This window comes from Lepidochelys kempii, chromosome 11, assembly GCF_965140285.1.
Source record: "Lepidochelys kempii isolate rLepKem1 chromosome 11, rLepKem1.hap1, whole genome shotgun sequence".
Lineage (NCBI taxonomy): Eukaryota > Metazoa > Chordata > Testudines > Cheloniidae > Lepidochelys > Lepidochelys kempii.
This window is the reverse complement of record NC_136390.1, coordinates 70,823,424-70,840,798: the sequence shown is the minus strand read 5'-3', so window position 1 is coordinate 70,840,798 and position 17,375 is coordinate 70,823,424. Positions and strand designations below refer to the sequence as shown.

The following is a 17,375-nucleotide window of genomic DNA, read 5'->3' as shown; positions in this document are numbered from 1 at the left end:
GAGAGACTGTCTCAGATAAAGCATTATCTATGACAATGAAGGTGTATTGTTTACGTATTTTTGTCGGGTTGGGGGATGTCGGGGGATAAAAATACATTTTAAAATGTTGACTCTGCAGACTCGCTCTGTATTTTGGCTGGTATGTGAAATAGGCATGATAGTGATTTCTTGATGCAATAAACCACCTACCACTTTTTGTAGCATTTCTAATACAACCTTGCAACATTCCATTCACCTACTTACTTGGGATGAATAATTTTAGATAATGGGTGACTAGAATATAATTTTTTTTCTTATCAGTTTAATAAGATGGAGCTTGTAGGTTTTATGCCTGGGCTGGTGAATTCTCATGGCAAGTTCCCTAGGCTTTTCTCTCATACACTGTATTGACTAAACAACAAATTGTAAATTCCCACACTAACACTATTTCTGCTTCCAAAGTGCATGTTATTTCCTTATCTTGCTTTCTGGTTTCTCTGCTTAGTACATTTGAGGAGGGAAAATGAGGTTGGAGGTAGAAGTATGGAGGGCGAGTAGGAATGATGCCAGCAATATTAAGCTTTTACCTGGATCTGTGTCAAGTATATAAACTTAAATACCTGATTGAAAAAAGAGAGCCAAATGATGCAGTAGAAGTGAGTCTGGACTTCTAAATGAGTATTTTATGCTCCAACATACAAGCACACAACACAATCAAGTTCATGAAGCAAAATAATTTTGTCTTAAACAAATATGCTGTTTCTACCCTCTCATCCTACCTACTCTGTCCCCCTCCCTTACAATCCCCGGTATGTATGTTTCCATAATAGTGATCTGATGTGGCTGGCAGAGTAATTTAAATAATTGGACATTATCTTGAGAAGCAAGCACCTAATTATATCAGAATAAACTGAGGGTTGAATTTTGTTCCATTTGTCATAAACTTTGGCTCATATACAGTATCAGAAACACGGCATAGTTTTCATTATTCACACTAAAGTGGATTAGAGTTCAGTGATGATGGAGACACATACTAAAGTAAGGAAATTGATGGTGCTTTTTGGTCAAGACTTTGTGCATCATCACTTCCTCGACATAGAGGAACAACATGATAATGATTATTCAGTTGTATCAGACCTTTATATAGACAACAAGGCTTTAAGTTTATATCAGTAAACTAGGTTCAAATGGATTGGTATTTACCTGAATAAAGGTAAAAGGTGCAAGGTCCACCTAATCTAATTTACTGTACTTCTGCTTGTTGTTGTTAGTGTTATTTGTTTATCTATTAGTTTGTAGCTGATCATTAATCCACCCTGTGCATGTGTGTTTAAAAAAAAAAATAGTATAGTGCAAGTAGGCTATATTTTGAACCAGCAAGGTCATTGAAGAAAGGCAGTGTCCTTCTCAATCACTGCATACTGGGTCAGGCAAGCTAGAGAAGATCCAGACACATCGTATTGTAACATCTCCCAGGAGCTGGCCTTGGCCTGCTCTCTGATCCAGAGAAAAGGATGTTAATGAATTTTGGAAGTCACAGTAAACAAGCAAGCTAATTTTGTTTAAGATTAGGATTTGGCATGCTACAGCTACATCTGGGGTCCCTAGCACAGGCGAGGTTACCCAGAAAGCGGTTAATAGGGTTACAAGTGAAAAGAAGAAGAATATTTATTAGCAAATGTTCAGTTGCACATTTATTTTTAGGGATTGGTTCAGTGTCTTTCTCCTGATTAGTTGCTCTTTCTCTCATTTCCTCTCACTCTTAAGCAGTTGATTTATTTAAAGGTATGTCAGCACAGGCTGAAATGAAGTACTATGCCTCCTCTTTCTGCTTATTGCTGACCGTTCCAATCATTCATTTTTTAGCTCATTAGCTAACGGGGGATGTGAACAGTGGTCCTCCAGGGGATTGGAATGAGGTTAAGTGATCTACTGCTGACAACTCTGCTCTTGGACTGGCCTTCCTTTGGGAAAATGAAAACTCAACCAGGACAAGCTGTGGATCCCAGAAATGAAATTGTGACATCAGAGAAACAGTTACACTATTTATGTCTTAGTGTCATAATTCCTAGGGTGAGCAGGTACAGTGAAGCCAAAATAGTCTTCCAGGAAAATTCTGAGAACTTTCCATTTTAAATTAAATCACTCACACCAAAGGAGAGAGAGCCTGTATTAGGGGAAATATAGCAGGAGAGGATGTCTGTGAAGCTTTCTGGATTTTTACTCAAAAGAGTAATAATTCTGAAGTTTGAATGCGCCGACCCAGGGGAGTGTGGGGAACACACTGCCAGCTCCAGACAATGATCAGCTAATCAAAGATAGTTTCCTGTAGGAATACCCAAATGGAATGTCTCACTTGTGCTCCATTTTGCACATTGGTTGTGTTTGGAACCTCACTTGTCATCAGAGGTCAGAAATGAGCTGCCTCAGGGTGTGCTAAACATTTAAAGCCTTTTTATTTGTGTTTCATAGAATCATAGAATGTTAGGGTTGGAAGGGACCTCAGGAGGTCATCTAGTCCAACCCCCTGCTCAAAGCAGGACCAATCCCCAACTAAATCATCCCAGCCAGGGCTTTGTCAAGCCTGACCTTAAAAACATCGAAGGAAGGAGATTCCACTACCTCCCTAGGTAACGCATTCCAGTGGTTCACCACCCTCCTAGTGAAAAAGTTTTTCCTAATAGCCAACCTAAACCTCCCCCACTGCAGCTTGAGACCATTACTTCTCCTGGCGGGGAGGGATAGCTCAGTAGTTTGAGCATTGGCCTGCTAAACCCAGTGTTGTGAGTTCAATCCTTGAGGGAGCCATTTAGGGATCTGGGGCAAAAATTGGGGATTGGTCCTGCTTTGAGCAGGGGGTTGGAATAGATGACCTCCTGAGGTCCCTTCCAACCCTGATATTCTATGTTTCTATCATTCTGTCATCTGCTACCACTGAGAACAGTCTAGATCCATCCTCTTTGGAACCCCCTTTCACGTAGTTGAAAGCAGCTATCAAATTCCCCCTCATTCTTCTCTTCCGCAGACTAAACAAGCCCAGTTCCCTCAGCCTCTTCTCATAAGTCATGTGTTCCAGTCCCCTAATCATTTTTGTTCCCCTCCGCTGGACGTTTTCCAATTTTTTCACATCCCTCTTGTAGTGTGGGGCCCAAAACTGGACACAGTACTCCAGATGAGGCCTTACCAATGTCGAATAGAGGGGAACGATCACGTCCCTCGATCTGCTGGCAATGCCCCTACTCATACATCCCAAAATGCCATTGGCCTTCTTGGCAACAAGGGCACACTGATTGCTCTTCCCATGGCTTCCTGCTAGAACCCTCAAGTGGAATTTTGGGAATCCTTAACCAGGCCGGTCATTAACATCATGTGGTATTCAGATGAAAGTTTCTGTGTTATTCATTAGGAATGTACTTAAAATAGCTATTGTCTGTCTGGATAACAGGCTGACACTTTCTCTCCAGTATATTCCCCCAATAACTACTGTGTCTAGAATTGTTTTGAAATAGTCTTGCAAACTAGAAACAATTATTGACATTGAAGTATCTTCCATCTGAGGATCTCAAGGTGCTTTACAGACAGTAAGGACAAGATTCTGCCACACTTACACACCCTGAATTGTATCTTACTCCACAAATAGTCCCACTAATTTCAGTGGGACTACTTAAAGAGCAAGGCTCTACTCAGTCTGAGCGAGGGTAGCAGAATCTGGCCCTAATGTAATTAAGACTCTCAGTACTCATAAGAGATAGGTGAGTATTATGCACATGTTACACATGAGGAGATGGAAGTAAAGTAAAATTAAGTAACCTGCTCAAGGTCACACAGCAAGGCAATGACATGACACAGTGGCAGAGTCTAATATAGAATGCAGAACCCTGCTCTTGCAAGTAGACTCCCATTTCCTGAATATCTTGGATTACCAGTAACTCTAGCCATTGCCCAGCTCTGCAATAGATTTAGTGAAGTTGCACAGAATTCTGATCACAGCATACAGTAAGAGTCAGAGAGAGAGACAGTGGTTTGTGTCACGAGGTTATGTAGCGGTAGAAATCTTTAAGAGAGGGACCGGTTGCATCCTGCACTTTGCCTTCCCCTGCTAAGCCAACAGGACAGCGAGGGTGGATGGCCTGTTCCCACCCCCACAGACAGACCCTATTAATGGATTACCCATAATAACCTAACAAGTTTGTGGTCTGTCCTCGTTACCCTTTTTGAAACAGTGTGATCACGTGGTCCCAGTTTGGAGCTTAGTGGCTCATTCCTGGTTCCCCCAGGCCATCCAGACATGACAGGATCTCATTGTGTGATAAGCCTTTGCATCACTATCCAGCAGCTTTTTTTTTCATATGCGTAAGATACACATTTTTAGAAGAGTTAATGTTTCTCATAAAAACCGCTTTTGGAGCGTATGTAAATGCTGTGGAGGACAAATAGATAAACTGTTAAAAAATAGTGTAAACATAAAATACATTCTCATGAATTTTGTAAAACTTTGGCAGCCTAAGGCTCTGAAAACGTCCAGCTGATTCTGGCACTTTTAGTTGCTGCTTCTGTACACACTGAGGTATCAGCTCTCATGGGTCTGACTGAAGTTATGCTCATCTTTAATAAAAACAAAACAAAAATCCTTTTTCTCATAGCTGGATTGTGAGTAGAATAGAAGGTTTGTTTAAAATAGCTTGTTTCTCTGAACAGAGAGCAATTTCTGTTCAAGTCACGATTCCCACAACTGATGCCACAGCTGGGATTGGAACACCTGTTGCAGAAACAACTGCAGGTTGCTGTTGCTGACAGTCACCAGTGCCCTTTAAATTTAAGTCCTTAAATTTAAGATTTTAAAGTTTTGTTGTGGAGCAGATGGGTAGAAGCAGCTCTGGAAAAAAAATTGGATGTATGATTTTAAGAGGTATAAATTGACTGTCCCCTGACTTAGGCAGTGGTCCCACAATAACACTGTGAAATGCACTTAATCTGGGAGTCCTGCCCATTTTATAAGGGTAAATGATATATTTATAAAATATTTTGTACATTACACACATTTATTTTTAACAAACATTAAAACATTTTAAATGAGGCTTACCAAATACTGTACCTGCTTGCTCCATTGACTTGGAGATGTAGAAGACCTGGATAAATAATAGTTTTACAACGATCTATGGTTATTTTTTAAGAGTGCATAGAATACCAAAATGGCATCATGTGACACAACTCCACAGAATTCATGACATTTTAGGCAGCTGGAGCTATGCTATTCCATCCTTCTCACAGCATTGGTACTTGTTGGATTTGATTTTATTTGTACACATCAGCACAAGATAAGTGGAGTATTAACCTTCCCTCTCAATGTATGTTTGTGTCACAAGGTTAACAGTATTCAGAAGTTTTCTCTCGTGGTGAATGTTTTAAGTACTCCTTTTCTTTTTTTAAAATAGAATGTACTATCAAGCATCAGCATCACAGGCTATTTTTCAACCCCCAAGATGGTTTCACTATTATTCAGAGTGTGGTGATCGTTTGAAGGATTGTCCGAGCCATAATTTTTGGAATAAACTGAAAAATTTATACTTTTTTTATGGGGAAAAATGACTGTATATTGCAGTTATAGGTTGACTTGTCATTTGTGTAGAAAAGTGCATGCTTTGGAAAGCTTTGCATGAAAGCATCCAGAGGGGTCAATGTAAGGTCACTCCACATGTACCAGGAAGTGATGCAAAACTAATCCAGATTTGCTGTTGGAACTATCTGTTTACATAAGTATTTAAAAACAGATTAGGGCTAACCTGACACTAGATTACTGGGAGTAGTGTAAACACTGCTGAAAGGTGTAAACAGAGCTTTTCTTTCTGTACTTGAGAGGGAAAAAATGTCACCAGTAAGTAGTTTTCCTACTAGGTGCTATATATAGTTTTCACAGGATAGACAGATTACCATGTAGATACCTGAAGTATTAGGCAAAGGGCACCTGTCAATGGGAATTTGCCTGTGACCACGTCCCCCAAAGCACATCAGTGTGTTTTGAAAAGTTTTTAACAGAAATTGGAGTTACTTGTAAAATGTGGCATTATCCTACAATACAAATGTATCTAGGAAGCTTTTGGTGCTTACTTGGTACAGTGAGAGGAAATGATGCTTTAAAGTACTGAGATTTTCCTTAAAAAACAAAAACCTCCTGAACCTCTGTCCCATTGTGAAACAAACTGGGATGCTGTTGTTCAGTGGCCAAACCTTACAGAATGAAAAAGCAAGGCAGTATCTTTCATTAATTTCCCTTTTCTTTCTTTAGATGCAAGCAGGAGTCAGTTTGTTCGTGGGAGTGAACTTTGAGGAATTTAGTGCTGCCACTGGCTACATCTAGGCCCACTGCAGGCAAATTCTGTGCACATTTCCCTGTGTAGCTTTACCAGCACATCTCAATCCTGACCTGGAGCTCCGCTTGGCTGCTCCAGTCTTGGGCCTCTCTTGAGTAGAGATGGTCGGTTTTGCTGACCTATGCCAAACTGCATGGCACCAAACTTGTTCCACTTGTGGCCCAAGGCATGCTTGAGCCTCTGTTTCTGGAGGTGAAAGGCTGGTCCATGAACCCAGTATGTAATGTAGCTCTCCGGCCAGGTACAACCGGGTGAGAAATGTGTAAGTGTAATAAATTTTGTCTCAAGTATAAGGCATAAACGAAATGTTTCAGAAAGAAGCTTTTTTGCTGACATTTACAAGAAGAAAATGTTTTCTTGCTAATTAGCCTCTCTGTATGGCAGTGGGTTTTTTGGATTGTTTGTCTCCAAAGGTGAATATATAACATCACACAAAGGCAATGGAACCAGTTTTTGAATGGCATGTTTCTTTTTGCTTCTCTAGGGAAGAAAAAGAGCGCTGGATACGTGCTAAATATGAACAGAAGCTCTTCCTTGCACCGCTGCAGTGCCTGGAACTTTCTTTAGGCCAGCATCTGCTACAAGCTACAGCTGATGAGGACTTGCGGACTGTCATCCTGCTCCTGGCCCATGGAACCCGGGAAGAAGTGAATGAGACCTGCGGAGATGGGGATGGGCGCACAGCCCTTCACTTGGCATGTAGGAAAGGAAATGTAGTGTTAGTTCAGCTCTTAATTTGGGTAAGCAGCTGCCTTGTGGTGTTGGGTATGCAGTGCGGAGTTACGTTTCACTCGTCCCTATTGTCTAGCAAACATTACTTCAATATGGCCTTTCAAAATACTGCTATGAGCATATTCCAGTGGGGTGCTCAAGGTATCTCCCTCTTTTCCTTAGTCTAAATGTTCCTGTTCCTTTCAAATGATGGCACTTAAGCCTTCTTGGAGGTTGCTTGCAAAATGTGTCTTTTTCCACATCTGTTTAAATGTGGTAAAAACTGGAGTGAGGCCCGGGAGAGGGATAGGTGCACACACTGTGGAAAATCCACATAAAATGCAATGGTGAGAGAGTATTTGCATGACCGGCAGCAGGTGAGGTACTTCCAGTAGAAAGCTGTATGTGCATGAAGCGTGTTTGTCATGTTTAGATTTACAAACCCTTCAAATAAGGAGCGTCTGTCTTTGAGAATTTCTCTCCATCCGTCGCACCCCTCCCCTTAAACTCAGCTCTAGCTGTGCTGTTTTCTTTCACTCCATTTTAACGCTGTGTTAGCAGCAGGGTCTCAAATGACATTTGTTTTTTTCCACAGTATGGCGTGGATGTTATGGCCCGTGATGCCCATGGGAACACGGCTTTAGCCTATGCCAGGCAAGCCACAGGCCAGGAATGCATTGATGTTCTCCTGCAGTATGGCTGCCCTGATGAGCGCTTTGTCCTGATGGCTACTCCCAATTTGTCCAGGAAGAACAATAACAGGAACAACAGCAGTGGAAGAATGCCCACCATCATCTGAGGAACGTGCTCATTTCTTCACTGACCTGAGTAACATCCGCAGCCTCATACTGCTCCATTTTCTTCACAGCTCTGACCTGTGAGTCTTATACCTCCGCATCTCCCCTTTCCCCTCAATCTCTGTCCTCTCCAGAAAAATCACATCTGGACAGTGTGAAGTGACCAGAGGAGAAAAGGGGGCTGCAGAAACCATTTATTTTAATAAAAGGTCTTGAATAAGGAAAACTGAAAAAGAGAGGGTTTGTGAGAGAGAGTGGTTGTGAGGTCTCTAATTATAGCACGACATGGGACCATTTTACTAGTTGTCTTTAGACAGAGGTTCTAGAAGTGTTGAAAGAGAGGTTGGAGGGAAAAGAAAGGAGGAGGAAGAGGAGAAGAAAGAAGAAATGGTAACTTTCCTTAACTGACAGTTAAGCATATCAGTACATTTCACCTCTACCAAACGGAACACTTGGATTTCATTCTCTTCTCCGAAGAGCTTGACGGCATAAATCAGAAGCAAGCACAGAGTTTGTCAGGTTTGAAGTTCCTATGATGGTATGTGTCAAATCAGTTGTAGCTAATCTGTCCAGGGAGAATACTGGCTTCATTACACTTGTATAGTTGAGTTCTTCCAGCATTACTGCTGTTTAATAGAACATGATTAGTCATCACGGAGAAAAAAGCATATTAGCTGAGGAGGTAGTTACATGGCACGCTTCGGTGATTGCTTGGATGTGATTGCAATATTCTTAGAAGCATCATATTATCTCAGACATGTTCTTTCAAGCCCTTGGAGCCCTCCTTTCTAAATTCACTGTCATAATTTAGTATCTGTTTAATTTTTCAGTCCAAAGAGAGGAAATCGGTTGCTGAGTGTTATTTGACTGCAGTCTCCTTGGTGTAAAAACAAAATGGAAAAAATAAATAAGAATAACTATGAAACACAAAAAGAAATAATGAATACTGCTAAGGAAAAACATTTCAAGTACATTTAGTAAAATAAATAAATGCATTAAAGGCTACTATTTTTTTCAGTCACAAGAAATATGTTATGTCATTTTGCCAAGTAAGTGTGTTGAGTTTTTTGATTTCTCTTGTGATGCATTGCCTAAATTATACAGATTTTGTATTGTGTCTTTAGATTATATGTATGTAAAATCTATTTGAATAAACAAGTTCATAAATATGCATTGATTTTTGTACAGACAAATGACACCTCTGTTAATTTATAAAGTATAATGGATGTGAACGAAATAATGTGCAAGTAGTTAGGTTCTGAGGTTTACAGATAATTGCACATTGAAAATATTCCCAGCAGTGAACTGTATTTCCATTTGTTTGATGCAAACCTTTGAAGAACATATCGGAATGAGAGGATGGCATATTTGGCTTACCAAAAAAAGGTGTACAGAATCTATTAGGAAGAAAAGGAGGATGTCTCTCAGTAGCGTAAACATATTTTACATTAGAAGCTATGATGCTTTCACAGACCAAGACACAGCCTGGGGGTGGGAGGAGAGATCAGATTTGTCTAATAGCTAAACTTAATGTCGTTCTCTGAGGTGGGCATGGCCTGGCTCCTTTGACTCTCAACTTGGCTGCTTTATGGTGCAACAATGATTTGTGGAAGGAGTTTGGACAGTTCATCCATCTGCCAGTTTTAATACTTGATTCAATATTTTGATAGCACTAGACTGATGCTGGTTTCTGAAGTCTTCTAAAAACTGAAATTGTGGCACAGAGAAGTAGATTGCAAGGTTTCTGGCAAAAAGAGAAGTGATTTTTAAGTAGCATATGGTAATATGAAGGTGGGAGAAGGGTGTATTTTAGAGAAAGTTGAAATCTGATCCGAATCGTGGCAGAGGAACAAGTGCATGAAGTTGGTCAGGTGCACACAGCACACAAATTTGCTCATCTGCCTGATCTTCTTGTATTTCATGAGTTTCTGCACTTCCTGGGGCTCTGTATATCTGTTCAGGTCAGAATGGGAAAAGAAAATAATAAAATTTGTATGTGGACAAAATGCGGGGGGGGGGATTTTATATCCCATGGGTGTCCAAAAGGGGCAGGTTTGGCCCAAAAGCCATAGTGATCAGGTGAGAGAAGCCCCAAGGGCTCAAGCAGGTGGACATTGATGGGCTTTCCTGGTCCTTTAGAATTCTGCTTTTATGCTTTGTTGCAATAGGGGCATTTAAAGGTGAATGGAAAAAGCTTTTAGTGTTCATTTTACCAGCCTAAGCTGGCAGCATCATGGGTGCACATGTGCATTCAAAATGATAAAGCTATTTTTTGTTTTTTTTAAAGTAGTTTGCATCATGGTGCCTTCTTTACTCAAATCTGCCGTCTGGACTTAGATATTGACAGTTGTCTTCCTCCAACCTTGGATGACTTCGCTAACATCTAGAACCGAACATGAAACTGCACACTCAGCATTCTGCTGCTGGGTGTTGGTGATTTTACCATCTGTGGCAGGCGACTCAGTAACCTGATCTCAAGTCTCTTGGCAGGCCGGTGAAGTAGAAATTGAGAGTCTGATTTCCAAAAGTGCTAACCAGCCCGCCTCCATTTAAAATACTTTGTTTTAAAACAAGTTGCCATTTTTAAGCCTACAACACAAATGCTTTTTCAAAGCCGGTATTCTTCTAGGTTTAAAATGCTTTTCCATTCACCTTTCAATTATCTCTTTAAACCAATCTTCCTAGCATGAAACACACAAGGGCATTGAGAAATAAGGGGAACCGGGCTAAATTGTAACAGGTTTCTGACATTGTAGAGGTCCATCATATCCTTCTGTGGTAAAGGAGGACATTCAGAAATTGTAGCAAAGGAGTCTTTAGAAAAGGAAACTCTACTGTATCATAGGAAGGATGGTTTATTCAGACAAACAGAATATTAACACACTACTTTAGATAAAGCAGTAACACAGTTGTGTTTAAATTAGCACATCTTTTTCGTAGACATATTAGTAAGGGATGATAATAGCAATGTAGACCAGTGCTTTTGTAGAATATGAGATAGCTTACCTCTTTCTAGTGGCATATCCCAAAAGTCAAGGGATGTCTGCAGGGAAGATATACAGCCCATCCACTTGGTGGCATTCTCTGTGAAAGACTGGGAAGGCCACCCATACATTGTCCCTGGAGACAATGTAATGCTTACTAGATGTGGAAGGCTTGTCATTGCTTTGATAGATGTGGTTTAGGCCCTGACAAAGCTATGTTTTTTGTGCTATCTAATATGCATACCTGTAACCAATTCCCCCTCGCCTCCCATTGAGATGTGAGCAGTAGCAGAAGTGTTAATGAGGCACAAGCTATCATATGTGAGCAGATTCAGGTATATTTGTCTCCCAGGAAGTTTGCATCCTCAGGTACATATTCAAGGAAGATTGGTCAGAAATGGCTGGAAAGGGGTAAGGCATTGCTTGGCCTTTGGTCTCTAGGACTCACCGTGAGAGGCAATGTGACAAGATCAGGCCAGTGTGAATACCATCCCCTGCTTGTTGCTAGCTCTCTGTCTTGTACAGTGTAATTAATATGCACTGTACTTAAAGAAACAACAAAAATCTTCTTACCTGGTGTTCCAGTCTCTCTCCTAAGTTTAAAGCTAAGAAAAGTCTCATGTTTTCCTTTGTAAGATAGACCCCATTTTACTTCCTTCACACACTAGGGTACAAGGTGCCCAGAGCTGATGTTTAACAAATATTAGCACCTGTTAGTCATCTCCCAGATATCCAGCAGACCTAGTCTGACTTGGATTGGCATTAGAAACTGAGATTTGTTGACACTACGCACTTATAGGTGCTGTGGTAGCATTTTGCAGAGGGTGATCCTGACCCCACCAAGACATTGAAACACAAAGGAATACAGTAAGACTTCTAGACTCCACGGTAATTTTTTTTACACTGATTCTGCTCTTTTAACCTGTCCACTTCAGTTCCTCACTTTTGCTTTTAGCCCCTCTTCTTGCAATTCTGGAACCCACTTGCCAGAATGTTTACGCCTTTTGAGCATGTTAGGAGCAACTTAAAAACCAATTGAAGGCCAGGCAATAAGAAATCCCCACAGAAACATGCTGGGGAGCTAAATCTTCTCAAATAAATATTTCTCAAATAATGGAGATCCATAATGTCACCCATTCAACCCTTTTCCTGCTCCCATTATCTTCTTTCCTATCTCCTCTGCAGTTTATCCACAAGTAATAAGACACTAAAATCAAAGCCATCTTTGCTTTTAGCATTGGCGTTTCCATTCTATTTATTTGAATCCAATTGCTGTTGAACCATAGAGATGAGCCTGATGTACAACACTGGGGTCTTGATGTTCCCAGAGTTTGGAAGGCTGTTTCTCATCTTGTAGACAGAGGGGCCAAATCCAAACTTCTGGAAAGTTTTAGGATTTTCCAGATCAAGGGGTTTGGTCAGGGATCCTCTCTGTTTAATAGATTTCAGTTTTATTGCTAAATGGGGGCAGAAGAATAAATGTGTCTTGAAAGTGTTGGTGCATTCTGGTTCACATGCCATTTAGAAAGCTGTTTAACTATTCATTGGGAAAGGGAGAAGATTTTTAGGCATTGCTACTTAGGTACAGTGTATAACTGCTGTGTAAATATTAATACTGTTTATTTTGCATCTCTTTCCCCCACCTCCTTCAATTATACTTTGTAGGGAGCAAAGAGCTTCCCCTTCACTTGATATGAGATTTGCTCATGGGAAGGGGAAGTTGAGTAAAATAGGAAAGAAGCTAGAGAGAGAATACATAATGTTAAATACACTCCCCTAACAATTGTATCTAGCACTACAATGTACCATTATTCATGGGGTCCGCACTGAGGGTCCAATTTGTTGCTATTTTCATCTTTTATATTTGTAAGGTGATCAGTGAAGTAATGTGTGGGTTTAATAAAGTAGTAGTAGCTAAGAAAAGCACAGATTTCACAAAAGATTTCTAAATAAGTGGATTCCTTCACTACTGTCTCGGGGAGCCATGTTTGCACCCCAAGAGGGAACAGGTGTTCATTCAAGCTATTGCTACTCTAAGAATGCAAATGTAGGGGGACCAAATTTGGGGCAGTTTAGTCCTTGCTTGGGAAAATGCTGATGATTCCCTTGTTCATGTTTTATATTAAAGCACCTTTATTTTCCCACAGTGAGCTGCTTTTGTCATTAGTGTGGGGGATCTCTGACCTTTGCTTCATTAGTCTCGGACCCCTGATTTATTTTAACTTCTCTTCTTCCATTTTTGTAGATTTGTCATTTAGAAAGGCAATCTTTGGCATTTTATCTGTTTGCTCCATGTAAAAGCACTCCAGATCACAATGCTTTTTGATGAAAGAATAAAATAACACTAATAAATCTCAAGTTTGAAGTTGTGTTTTTCAGATCAGGGTTTACCTCTTGCATATTGAACTACAAGAAGAAGAGTGGTTCAGTAGTTTTAGTTTGAAAGGGCTCTCCCATTTGGAAAAGATACAGATTACAGAGCCAATTATACAAGCCGTCGATTTGTCATGTGATCATGTCCGGTTTGGTTGTCATGAGCCAGGTTTATTTTAGGTCACTGGTGCTCCCGTCTCATGGCGCCAAGCTTCATTTGACTGAGTTCACGTCACATATTTTAAGCAGAGGAGATAAGGGGGTTTCAGCAGCAATTAGTCATTTTGGGTACATCCATTGGGAATTTCAGAGGGCTGGGTGCCCAACATGCCCTGAAAATAGGGCCCTCAAACTGGGCCCCCAAAATCGCTAGTCGCTTTTTTGGAAATCGTAGCTTTTGCTGTTTTATTTCATGTGACAGCAATATGTGGGTGAATTCATTCCCTATACTTGTCCTCTGAGCATTTTAGGGACTTTTGTTTAATGGGCAGATAAAAATAAACATCCTTCAATGTTTTAACATGGTTAGCTTTCTTATTTACATCTCACGTTTCCAGCACATCCACTTGACAAAGGTGAGATTCACTGACTCTCAAAAGTTTCGTCTTCTCTTTTGGCCACCAACCGCTGGGTGTTTGTATTGAATGCCCACTGCTCAAAGTTCTAACAGCTGAGGTTTTGTCAGTGCTCCAGAGCTAGTCACTTTCAATGTAGTATGAATGTTAGATTAAAATGTGAGGGAGAAAGTGGTGTGGGGTGTTATAAAAGTTTTATTGGCATGAGTTTGGAATGACCGTATCATTGACCAGCAGTGATAACACCATCAGGTACTTTATGTGGCCACATATTTTACAGAAAAACTGATCAATGATTTCTGGTTTCTGCAAATATCAATGGTACAATTTTTCTTGTATCCTTCCACCTTTAAAGCTAAGTTGTCTAAGTCAAGGTGGAGGATGGGAAAAAGGAATACATTTTAGAAACCTCTTGAAATTATCTAAAACTTTTTATAAGTCATAGTATTGCAGCTTTAGTCTGAAATTTCGTGTCTTGTCACAGCTATAAACAGATGCTCTATCTGATTAGAAAATTGGGTCAGTCCTTGCTCCTCTCCAGTAGCATTTAATCTTTTCCTAGTCTTGATGGACCACAAGATATGGGATCTTAAACCTGCCACTGGTGGAGGACTTAACATTGCCCAAACTGTGGATAAGGCCAGTGTAATTCTCAAAGCTAATTCGACAGTTAAGGTGGGGGGAATGTGCAGCAGGTTAATTGTGGGGTTTTTTTCTTATACAAATGTAATGGTGGTTGTTTGGCAAGCAGCTCAGTGATTTGGAATCTTAGAATGAGACCCAGTAGAGTTAGATTATTACTGGGCAGAGTGCAGGAGAAACTGGCAAAGTTGCAAGATATAGGCAATGGATGGATACTACTAAACGTATGAAACAAAAATATTCTGCAGTCTGTGTATGCATATGTTAATATATACATATATGCTATACATAACACATGCGATATAATTTTATATATAGTGTGTGTACATATATTTACATATATGCAAATCTATAGTGAGTGCCAGGGTTTCAGTTAGGTGTGCATAACTGTGCACATTTTCACATTCCTAATTTATATGCGTGAATATGTGCATGCATGAAGCAGGTGTCTGCAAGCATAAATGAGGCATGCATAGAACTGTGGCTGCCCAGTCAACAGTATACACTGTGTATGTGGATATAATTAGGCAGAAAGAGACATAGACAGTGGTACTTTTGGGTGCCCATTGAACGTAGGGGGCTCTTAGTTCAGATGATGGTGAGGCAGACAACTGGTTGTGAGCATCAATTCAGCTCATTCAGAAGACTCCTTCAAACTATAGGTGCACGCAGTGTCTTTATCAAAAAAACCCCAAACTCACCACTCGTCGTGGGATATGCCAACTCTACCGTGATTTAAAATGGCATAGTCAGCCGACTGGGTTAACCGCTGTGGCCTAGGCAGCCATAGTGGTGTGTTTCTATTCTATGAAAGATGAGCAAAATTCTAGGGTGGGAAAAAGATGCAAAAGTTGAGAGCGGGCTCACCAGTCAGAAGCCGATTTCGATATATATAATTATGGGGAAAGTGCTGAGAACTTCAGCTGACTGGCTGAATTGAACTCTGAGAATGACAGTCTGACCTTCTGCAGCTGTTTTAAATTAATGCCATTTGACGTCTTACTGCCACTTACATAATGTGTGTGTGGTGTATGTATATAGGATAGTTCAGGAATCCACTCTGAGGAAGATGTTTAAAAGAGCTCTCTCCAAGTTGATAGTTTCCTTAGACCTCTCCCTGCCCTTCCCTTCACATGTTTGTTAGCTAAATTGTGGCAGTATATTAGTTTCTGAAGAGATGGTAAGCATTGACTCTAGGGTATGTTAAGGCACTGCATAATAGTGGGCAGTGCATAAATATTAGATCATGATTCACACCATTGCTTTCAGTGACCATTTCAGTTTATAATCGTGGTAGGGGAAATAAGTTAAAGAGAGCTCAAACCTGATAAGGTAAAGATGTCAGTTCTCTGCAGTGAAGGGAGGTATGTTGGAAAACACAGCTGTGGGGGTGTAATCTTTTTTTAAATTTTTTCCCTTTCTTATACCTAAAAATCCTCTAGGATGGGGTAATTCTTCTTCAAAATGACTGATGTATTCCAGGCTTGAATTGGATTCAAGATGCACATTGCAGGTCTGCACTGCGTCCACTGGGGTCATTTTGCCAATCCACAGATAAAGTCTGACTGAAGTGTCTCTAAAGCACAGCCCTCTCCTCTGTGGAAATATAAGGATTCCTGAGCCACAGAATGAGGGATACAAATTGGTCCAATCAACTTTATTTTTTTTTAGGCTAAAGAAAACTTCAAGATAGTTTTTAATTGTTACACAGTTTGTACAGACTGCACAAAGTGAGAGGGAATATGTGGACTGATGGTCTTTTTAAACACTTGTTAGGGAGTTGTGCTGTTTAGAAAAGAGTCGATAGCTCTTTGTAGTTTCTCACTTTGTCTCTCCTAGATTTAATGTTTGGTGTGAGCCCAGTCCTGCAGCCTTTACTGTGGCAATCCTTCCATTGGCTCCAGTGGGATTTAAGCACAACCTTAGGTACTTTGCTGAATCAGAGCCTGAGTAAGGGCTGCAGAATCAGGCTGTAAATCACAAAGGGCTAAATTCTGGACTCATTGAAGTCAAGGGGAGTTTTGCCCCTGAGATCAGAATTTAGCACTCAAGCCAGCCAGCATGGCTTATAAAATTCCCATTGTTTTGGAAGACCCATTGACCACCAGTTTGTGGTGGTTAAATATTTGAGTTTTATACCCTGCCTGAATGCAAACCTTAGATTTTTAAACTGTTTTACTGTTCTGTCCCATTCAGCCATCAAACCCTTTAGTTTCCCTGCATTGTCACATTGGCATGTTTCTTAAAGTGGGGTTTGGGGGTGGGGGGAAGGGAGCAGGTGAATGGTGATGCCTGAGAAATGTTTCTTGGGTAGAGGCAGGAAATGCCTAGCACACAGCAGACTTTATAGTGTGTTTTTTCTGTTTCTGTAAATAGTCATGTATAAATGACAGAGCAGTGTGGAAATTATTAAAAGAAAAAAAAAGGCTCTTCTGTTGTTGTTTTTATATTACCTCATTCAGCAAGTTTGTTTTACAATGACGCAATGATGCTTTATTTATATTGTTTGTACTGTAATTAAAACAATTGACAGACATTTCACTTTGCTTGTTGTTTCATATGATCTTGTTTTGATTAAATATGCTGGTTTGTATTATGTTTCCCCTCAACCCTTGCTCCACCTTGAGATTTTTGTGTCAGCTGTACAGTATTCTGAGTTTTTAAGAAAAATGTAAAGTAATGCAGAGAGGGACTGCCATACTGTATAGGTCTCTTTCTAATAAAGATGACAAAACATATCTGTCATGGCTTTGGTTCTTTGCCTTAGTCTTCACCACAGAGCATGTTGGGAGATAACTACTCAGAACACCTGTCAGGCATGGTCCAAATATATTCAATCCTCTCTCCGCACCAGGAGCTGGAGAAGATGGCCTCTTGAGGGCCCTTCCAGCCCTACATATCAAGATTCTACTTTTTCCTGTTATGAATGATAGGAGATACTTT

At 40.4% G+C, this 17,375-nt stretch overlaps 1 protein-coding gene across 8 annotated transcripts in view; it reads left to right on the top strand.

Moving 5' to 3' along the window:
• AGAP1 (ArfGAP with GTPase domain, ankyrin repeat and PH domain 1) overlaps positions 1 to 17,170 on the top strand; it is a 694,311-nt gene extending 677,141 nt beyond the window's left edge. For all 8 annotated transcript variants that reach the window (XM_073306802.2, XM_073306800.2, XM_073306804.2 and 5 more), the window contains 2 exons: positions 6,835 to 7,090; positions 7,657 to 17,170. In XM_073306802.2, coding sequence (XP_073162903.1) covers positions 6,835 to 7,090; positions 7,657 to 7,860 — 460 coding nt within the window. In that variant the 3' untranslated portion in view covers positions 7,861 to 17,170. The remainder of the gene's footprint in view (positions 1 to 6,834; positions 7,091 to 7,656) is intronic.
• Positions 17,171 to 17,375: the final 205 nt, after the last annotated feature.